Genomic DNA, 8,268 nt, shown 5'->3' on the forward strand with positions numbered 1-8,268 from the left:
TATAGTTAGTTTTTGTTTAGTTAGGTAACGTAAAGTTAATTACGTACACGTAGTAGTATATTATATAGTATATATTTATTATATATATTATATTAGTATATATATATATATATATATATATATATATATATATAATAGTATATTTATTATAGTAGTATATTTTTATTAAAAACTGAATTTTAATATTATCAGGATTTGATTAAGGATTGCCAGATTAAGGGTCAGTTTTTCCACTTTTTGGTAAATTTTACCTATGAAGTAAATCTGACAATCTACGCATGTGATTGGATAATCTTGTTACTTATCTAACAGATAAAATTTATCAAAAGGTGGAACACCGACCCTAAGCAAAACAAATTTTAGCTAAAGAAGTATTTATTCTCGTCGTAATTGCCATAAGAATTGACCAATCACAATCGAATATTCCTCTCTTACAGTCAATGAGAAGGGAATAATCGATTGTGATTGATCAATTCTTACGGTTATGACCAATCAATATAAATGCTCCTTAAGGATCGACAGAAGAAAGTATGGAGACTGATGGAGACCTCTAGTCTCTTCAAGTGCGATCAAGTGCGAAATATATTTCAGGTTATAAGAGAAAGAAATTACAAGTTTTAATTAATTTGTAATAAAAATATGGTTTTCTTGTCGTTGAATCTTTTAACGAGAGCCCGCGGACCTGATGAATTTTGGCGAAAACGAAAAATATTCAAACTTGCCGCGGTAAGTGATTTGTCACGATAAATAGATACTTCTAAATGCTTTTGATCAAAACATTGTTAAAAAAATATATGGGAAAACTTTTAATGTTTTTAGCATTTTTTTGGTAGAAGAAGGAATTGTTACAGCATAGCTATCAAAGGCGTACATCGAGCTCTTATATACAGCACTACAGGCAGAAAATTGAAAAAAGAAGATATGAAAGAGGTATTCTAAAATTGATCAAAACACTTAAGAATAAAAATATGTATACGTGTATACATATAGAATTCATTTTTCTAAAATTTTATACCCCTCTTCTGCTTTCAGTTGCGGGAGCAAAGATTAGGAGCTGCTACGAGTGAACATGGTATAAATTTTACGATTCTCAGGGAAGGATTAACAAGATGTAACATTCTATTAAATCGAAAATCACTGACTGATTTGGCGATTTGGGAACCTCGATCTTTCAAAGCCATTACGGACATTGCATGTACGAGAGCAAAGCAAGATCATGTGAAGACTAAACTGAATATTCAAGTACCAAAGAATGTTATTGTAAGAGGTTTGATTAAATAATTTTCCATAAGTATAAAATGACAAGTTTTTTCCTTCTAATATATTTATTTGTTACTTTTGAGATATTTTCGAGTTCATGTTAATCATAATCGCATATCAATACTACAAAAGTTGCTAGACACATGATTAATTTTTTTTATGATACATCATTTGCGGTACCATAAATACATTTAATTACAAGAATCAATCATGTACAATTGTCCCACAACAATGCAACATCGAGTAATCTTTAGTAGCTATACTGCAAGAGCTCAACATGATAAATGAAAATAGAACTCTGTGACATTACATTTTATCAGAACAGCTATATATGTTCAAACGGAATAGACAACTTCTTGCGCGTATTCCGAATAAGAATAAATTTCATCTGAATATAATCTCATAAATATATTTGTCAATGATATGTATATTCAACAACGAGCATTGATGATTTGTACAAATTCGGGCTTGAGTGATGCGCCACCAACCAAAAATCCATCGATATCCTTTTCTTTTGCTAAGTCTTTGGCATTGGCTGCTGTCACGGAACCACCGTAAATAATTCGTAAAGTTTGTGCAACATTGGGATTGACATTCTTGGACAACCACTCTCGTAATTTTTCATGAACCTCTTGCGCTTGCTGAGGCGTCGCAGTTTTACCCGTACCAATGGCCCATACTGGTTCATAAGCCAAAACTACGTTGTCCCAAGATTTAATTTTATCCGCTATTACCTTGGTTTGCCTATAAACTACTTCTTCAGTCTTTCTTGCTTCGCGCTCTTCCAATTTTTCGCCTATACATGCAATCACCTGGAAATGTCAAAAAATATTTTTTTCTCTCTCTTGCTTTTATTACAACGAATCATGTTGCATTATGCGCATGTTATTTTTCTACATATAATTTATGTCAATTCTCTGAACATGCATATATATATATATATATTTATATATATATATATATATATATATTTAATAAAATATAATTTATTTTTTATATTTACTTTCAATCCAGTTTCTAAAGCATGTGCAACTTTCTCTGCAATTAATTCGTCTGTTTCACTGAAAACGTTTCGACGCTCTGAGTGACCAAGAATTACCCAGGGAATGCCATTATCCAAAAGCATAGCTGGACTAATTTCACCAGTAAATGCTCCTTTAGCAACTTTGTATGTATTCTGTGCACTGACACTAACATTGTCAGGAACGATGGAAGTCACATATGTAAGATATATCGCTGGAACGCCAACTACAACCTCTATAAATTACAGAAATGTCATTCTTTCAATTAAAAACAGATGGTCCATACCATAGATGAAGACTAAAGAACTTGAATAAGAAATAGAACGAAATGATACATTATGTAATCATAGAAAGATCGCTATTAGATTCTTAGATGTAAATATCTGAAGGTAACTTGACAAAATTTTGGAAATTTTAAATATTCATTTTACTTTATTATTTTATTTTATAGTAATATATATTTTATTAATTTTTTTATTCGCTCGATTGAATTTTACCGCGCTTGTAAATGTAATAATTTGCGATATTGAATAAAATTTTTATTATAAATAATATAGATGTTGATTTTTCCAATACGAGAAACGTTTTGTATAGAGTGACCACATACCAACATTAGGATTGAGTGGACCAGTTTTCAGAAACGCGATGATGTCACCGATCTCGCTCTTTGTGCCGTTCATCTTCCAATTACCGCCAACAAAGAATTTGCGTCCCATTGTTTTTCTCGTTTGTGCGCCTCGTGACAATTGATACTTGTGCAACGTGAGAGCTGCAACTAATCTTTTTTTTCGCCGAAAGCAAATCGAAGTTCGAACTCGATTCTCTGACCTACTCAAACCTATCTAATCTGACCTATTCTGACCTTCGCGCGTACACCAAGGTGAATATCCCACCCATGATGGTCCCATCCAATCATATTTTATGTATGTAACATCTTTGTGATAGAAATGTGACTGGATTCTCTTATACATACGTTTTGCAGCTATGTAAGTGTGGATGTATCTTTACAGTTTATGATCATATTGTAGAACAGGCATAAAGCCTATTCTACAATTGTGTAAACGTAATTATGAATGCTTGTAGTTAAATGTAAAAATTTACTAATCACAGTCGAATATGAAAAGAATATTAGACTATAATTGGACTATAAAAGAATATTAGACTTATAATATAAATTAATTTTTACTGATTACAATCATTTACAACTACGCTTACGCAATTGTAGAATAGGCTTAAGCCCGATTTATAATTACGTAGTTATAGTTGTAAAAATTGATCAATCACATTTGAATACGAGAAGAATATTCAACTGTGATTGATAAATTGTTATAACTATTGTTATAACCATTTACAATTGTTATAACCATTTACAATTGTTATAACCATTTACAATTGTTATAACCATTTACAACTGTTTATGCAATTGTAGAATATCTTAAAGTCTGTTCTACAATAGTCATAATCCGTTAGAAATTAACCAATCATAGTCAATTATTTTTGTCATATTCAATTGTGATTGGCCAATTTCTTACGATTTGCGTCCCTATTGTAAAGCAGGCCTTAAGATTTTTTTATTACCGGCTTCATTGTAAAACCTCCATAAAGTATATGATCTAAAGTTTATTTCAAGATTCCTAACCTCTCGCCTGTTGACAGTATCATGCGAATAGTGATAACTTATAAATCAAGATTTTCTTATTAGAAGGTAAGTATATACTCACGGTATTTATGATATATACGATCGATAGAATGTCGGAATGATATCTCATTACGACTCACGTATGCGTATACAGCGTTCATTAATACAATTTTTATTGACATTGTAAAATTTAAATTTTCACAACAAATGATAAAGAGTGCCAACTTCTTTCTAGGTATATACTTCTCGCTTGAAACTTGTAATAGCTCTGAGCACCTATGAATCTATAATTTCCAAGTCCTTTCGGAATGAATTCCAATCAGAATTATTCAATTATTCCCTAGATTTCTGTTGTGTTGTCTATTGTGTTGTCTGGGGAAAATAGAATAATTCCAATCGGATTTCATTCTTAATAGGTGTTTCTTAATAGGTACCCTAATAATTCTAATGTTGATAGCGATGAGAATTCATATAGAATAGATTTATCGATAATTCAGCTCATTACTCTGTCTTTATTATGAATATAAAAAGATTTTTTTTCCAATGACAAACTTTTATTCAGCTCTGTCGATAAAGATCCTTCTAGATCTTCTAAAATTCGAGAGAAATTGTATACTCGTTTATTATAAATTGTATACTCGTTTATTATACTTACAACCCTTCTGTTTTAGAAAATCTCGAGAAATGGCAAGCGAGGAAGTATATAATCGAGAGGCCAATAAGAAACTGCAGCCCATATTTAAAAATCGTTCGTTTCAACAAAAATTTCGACAAACTAGCACCACTGGGAAGAAACGCACTTGGCGATCGTTGAAACAAGTCTTGGCTCAAGAACGTTCATTACCATGGCCAACGACAATAAAACATTGTATGCATCGAGTGTGACAAAATTTTTATTTCCTCTCATCATTGCATTTATACATATTAGTCGGAAAATATTTAAACCGTAACGAGACATTTTTATATAATCTGCATGTGACTAAAATTAAAATAGTTTCGCGACGTGTATTAAATACAGAGAGAGAGAGAGAGAGAGAGGGAGGGAGGGAGGGTATCGTTTTTTAGCATAAATAAATTTGTTTAAATTTCAGATAGTTCCATCAACGCACCGCCGAGCTTCAAACCTGCAAAAAAATACTCTGACATTTCTGGATTGCCAGTAAGTAATCCAGAAAAACGGTTGCTGTAAAATATTTATCAACTAGTCAACATTTAATCAAGCTTTTCCTTGATGCTGTAAGCTCATAAAGCACGGTAAATTAATTTAAATAAACAAATTGCATTTCATTTATAGGCACGATACACGGATCCACAAACTAAATTGTATTATGCCACCGCTGAAGAATTTGCAACGGTTCGCAGTTTACCGATGGACATAACAGCCGGATATTTGGCTTTACGCGGAGCGTCTAGTATCGTTGGTTAAATAATTTGATACTCGACATAGCCTAGCAGTTGTGACTACATCTTGACCTATATACCGTCTGGCAATGCAATTCAATTACCCAGTGATCTTACAAGAGTTTACAATTTATATTTTAAATATATAAACATCTATACATTTTGCAATATGTTGCTTTTAACATCCTCGAGTTTCCTTCTCATTCACATACACGAAGAACAGGGATACATCAATGGGGATGGAGTGTTAGACGGAACGATTTAATTGATATAGAGATAGAGTAAATAAAGTATCGATATTTTTCTCAGACAACATATTTATAACATTTTCATGTGATGCCAATTTACTTCGCAGGATTTTCCAAAATGAATAATTCCATAGATAATTTTGGTTATTTTCATTTTTTTTGTTCTTATCTTCTTTGTGTTACTTTACATAGTACATTATTAAAAAAGCTTGTCCATTATAACTTAGTATATGAACTAGAGGCTAATAGAGGGGAGAAACCCGCGGAGGACCTTCGAGAGCTGTATTACTGTTCATCGACTGTTGCCGCACTGAATCTTTAGTTTTTTTTTTTCAGTCCAGTTTACGCGCCCCGTTTGCTACTAGCAACACGGCCATTTTAACAAATTTGCAATTGAAGATACAAACAGCAAGGCCTACTGAAATATTGCCCGTTCGTGCACTATTCTTAGGTTGCCATTTGTCTTTAATGTAATTAATTACTTGATCGATGTGATTATTTTTATCGTTTTAGTCATATAAATCGGGAAGATCTTCATCATCGCTATCAGCGTCATTGTCCCCTAATTCATCCAACTCATCAAAATTTGGCTTGCTATCGCCCGAGCCGCTTAGACCACCCATCTGTCGCATCATCTGTGAGATTGGAGAAAAAAAATATATATATATATATATCTCAATTATCGAGTATTTTGATCATTTTTGATTACAAATACATGTGACATTCGTTCTTACCTCTTCTAAGTCTGGCGGGTTGCCTTCTTCGTCAGTATCGTCCTCATCCTTCCATTTGTTAAAATCACTCTTTAACCAATGAGCCTTTGTTTTGTCTTTAATTAATCGTGGCCAATATGGTCCCTCTTCTTTCTTAGCAAGAATCAACTCAAAAGTCCTGCCCTTCATATTTTTTATAGTTTTGCTGGGCTCAATTTCTTTGTACAGATTAATTGTAATTTCATGCATTTTTTTATCTGTACCTCCCTCTCCTTTGAAGTATATCTTTTCTGATTCAATTTCAATAACAGGATCTTTACAATCTTCTAAGCAGATAGTAACATATAAGATATCTTTTCTTTGAGCCCACATGACTGGGGGAGGAGGTATCCTAAAAGTTGAAAAAGGAACAAAAAATATTATGTATGTATGTATTTGATAGCTGTATATAGCAGAAGCAGCTTTGCAATTGTAGTAAAATTCTTTTCTTTCTATCTTTAATATGATTGATCTTGCCTTTAAGTACTTGGATCTAATCATATAAAACGTATCTTCGAATACAATTGCAAAGTTGCTTTTTCTGCTGAACTCAAGATAAAACTCGAAAAATTTTAAATATTCAATTATTCTAACCGAATAAGAATTAGATGTAAAAATATCTCAATTTGAAAAAGAAAAAAATAGATTTTATATGAATCTATAATTAATTAATCTAATTAATCTAATTAATTAATCTTGAAATTTGAGTTGAAATTCTCAGACTGAAGGAAAACACTCGTCTTTTTTCTTTTGATATCCCTTTGGTTTTCAATTCTAACCAGAGTTCTACAAGGTATTAGAGTTCTACAAAGTATTATACTAATATTATATTAATATATAATATTATACTAGTGTGGATAAAATATCTCATAATTTTTAAAGTAACTAACATTACTCGAAACATTCTCGTATTTATCATTTCGAGTATTAAATATCCTGAAAAATCCACATAAACGAATTCCCACGTGTACAGTGCGTATTTTATGTAAAGGACCTGTTGTACCTTTATAGGTTAGGGACAAAAGCTCGATGCTAGTTCATGACGCATCATGATTTATTCGAGTCATTATAGCGCTGATATGCGCGACATACGATATCATGCGGCGCAGTGGCGCGAAGAGATTCGCTTATCATTGCATTCGTTAATCATTGCGAAAACGAAAATACGAGCACTTCGAAGAAGCGAGTCATCGGTCTCCGTCGTCCGGCGCGACATCGTTTCGATTTGTACGAAAGAGACAGAAGAGAGAAAAGCAAAAAGGACACGTCGATGCTAGATGGAGATTAACGCGAGCGAATAATCGTGTCACGCATTTTCGTTCGAAAGAAAGATTGCCGCCATGCGGTTAGGTCGTATCTCGGTCGAGAAACTTGGAGAATCAATAAACCCGTCTCACCAACATGGCGATGCTACGGAAAGTACGGGGCGGCATTTATACAACCGCGACAGTTATTCGTGGCTATACGCGGACGCGCGGACACGGAGCTCATCATCGGGCCTGCCGATGCGAACCACCACGCCAATTTATGTCAATCCTAGGATACTTACTGGCTTTCTTGCGTCATGCTTTCGACAGCTTCGCTTGCAACGAGAATGAAACAAACACACAGCGCACGTAGCGCACTCACTCACGCTGACACCGCCGCGCGCCGCGCACTGCGCGCCGCTCGTGGCCGTTTGGCGAACCCGATTCGAGATTCTAGATTGTTCGGCGTTCGCGCCATTTCGATATTTCGTATCTTTTAAGGGCTCCGCACAATAAAAGGAACAGAAAACAGAGAACAGAGAATAAGAATTTCAACCTACTCTAGAATAGTAGTAGTTACTACTAATAACTAATAGTATTACTTGTATAGGTTAGTAAGTTACTTATTACTTCTTACTTCCTTTCGTTTCCTTTTACTTTTGTTTGTCGTAATACCCTTACTTACTTCTACTATCTCTT

The 8,268-nt window shown here is 33.5% G+C and overlaps 4 protein-coding genes across 4 annotated transcripts; 2 read left to right on the forward strand and 2 right to left on the reverse strand.

Annotated features, from left to right (window-relative positions):
• The first annotated feature begins 639 nt into the window (after positions 1–639).
• LOC105627496 (39S ribosomal protein L20, mitochondrial) lies at positions 640–1,293 on the forward strand. The gene is made up of 3 exons (XM_012208779.1): positions 640–726; positions 820–930; positions 1,033–1,293. Exons 1-3 carry the CDS (start codon positions 640–642, stop codon positions 1,279–1,281), a joined length of 447 nt encoding a protein of 148 aa, XP_012064169.1. The 3' UTR covers positions 1,282–1,293.
• A 21-nt stretch (positions 1,294–1,314) lies between these two features.
• On the reverse strand, positions 1,315–3,190 carry LOC105627485 (triosephosphate isomerase). The gene is made up of 4 exons (XM_012208768.1): positions 3,145–3,190; positions 2,890–3,057; positions 2,264–2,517; positions 1,315–2,072 (listed from the first exon to the last, which is right to left on the reverse strand). Exons 1-4 carry the CDS (start codon positions 3,188–3,190, stop codon positions 1,692–1,694), a joined length of 849 nt encoding a protein of 282 aa, XP_012064158.1. The 3' UTR covers positions 1,315–1,691.
• A 1,415-nt stretch (positions 3,191–4,605) lies between these two features.
• On the forward strand, positions 4,606–5,489 carry LOC105627529 (INO80 complex subunit C). Its single transcript, XM_012208813.1, has 3 exons — positions 4,606–4,789; positions 5,013–5,080; positions 5,216–5,489. The coding sequence occupies exons 1-3, from the start codon at positions 4,606–4,608 to the stop codon at positions 5,345–5,347; spliced, it is 384 nt and encodes a 127-aa protein (XP_012064203.1). The 3' UTR covers positions 5,348–5,489.
• A 139-nt stretch (positions 5,490–5,628) lies between these two features.
• Positions 5,629–7,888, reverse strand: LOC105627540 (prostaglandin E synthase 3). The gene is made up of 3 exons (XM_012208825.1): positions 7,872–7,888; positions 6,305–6,674; positions 5,629–6,205 (listed from the first exon to the last, which is right to left on the reverse strand). Exons 1-3 carry the CDS (start codon positions 7,886–7,888, stop codon positions 6,080–6,082), a joined length of 513 nt encoding a protein of 170 aa, XP_012064215.1. The 3' UTR covers positions 5,629–6,079.
• Between the last annotated feature and the right edge of the window lie 380 nt (positions 7,889–8,268).

The sequence above is a fragment of the Atta cephalotes genome (genome assembly GCF_000143395.1).
Source record: "Atta cephalotes unplaced genomic scaffold scaffold00001, whole genome shotgun sequence".
NCBI lineage: Eukaryota > Metazoa > Arthropoda > Insecta > Hymenoptera > Formicidae > Atta > Atta cephalotes.

Excerpts from the sequence above, each read along its gene's own strand:
- LOC105627529 (XM_012208813.1), top strand. The coding sequence starts at position 4,606 with ATGGCAAGCGAGGAAGTATATAATCGAGAGGCCAATAAGAAACTGCAG. Across the intron at positions 4,790-5,012 it reads GCCAACGACAATAAAACATT|ATAGTTCCATCAACGCACCG; the intron begins GTATGCATCGAG and ends TTTAAATTTCAG. Across the intron at positions 5,081-5,215 it reads CTGACATTTCTGGATTGCCA|GCACGATACACGGATCCACA; the intron begins GTAAGTAATCCA and ends TTTCATTTATAG.
- LOC105627540 (XM_012208825.1), bottom strand. Across the intron at positions 6,206-6,304 it reads ACCCGCCAGACTTAGAAGAG|ATGATGCGACAGATGGGTGG; the intron begins GTAAGAACGAAT and ends CCAATCTCACAG.
- LOC105627496 (XM_012208779.1), top strand. The coding sequence starts at position 640 with ATGGTTTTCTTGTCGTTGAATCTTTTAACGAGAGCCCGCGGACCTGAT. Across the intron at positions 727-819 it reads AAATATTCAAACTTGCCGCG|CATTTTTTTGGTAGAAGAAG; the intron begins GTAAGTGATTTG and ends TAATGTTTTTAG. Across the intron at positions 931-1,032 it reads AAAAAGAAGATATGAAAGAG|TTGCGGGAGCAAAGATTAGG; the intron begins GTATTCTAAAAT and ends TTCTGCTTTCAG.
- LOC105627485 (XM_012208768.1), bottom strand. The coding sequence starts at position 3,190 with ATGGGACCATCATGGGTGGGATATTCACCTTGGTGTACGCGCGAAG. Across the intron at positions 3,058-3,144 it reads ACCTTGGTGTACGCGCGAAG|TTGCAGCTCTCACGTTGCAC; the intron begins GTCAGAATAGGT and ends AAAAAAGATTAG. Across the intron at positions 2,518-2,889 it reads TCCACTCAATCCTAATGTTG|AGGTTGTAGTTGGCGTTCCA; the intron begins GTATGTGGTCAC and ends TGTAATTTATAG.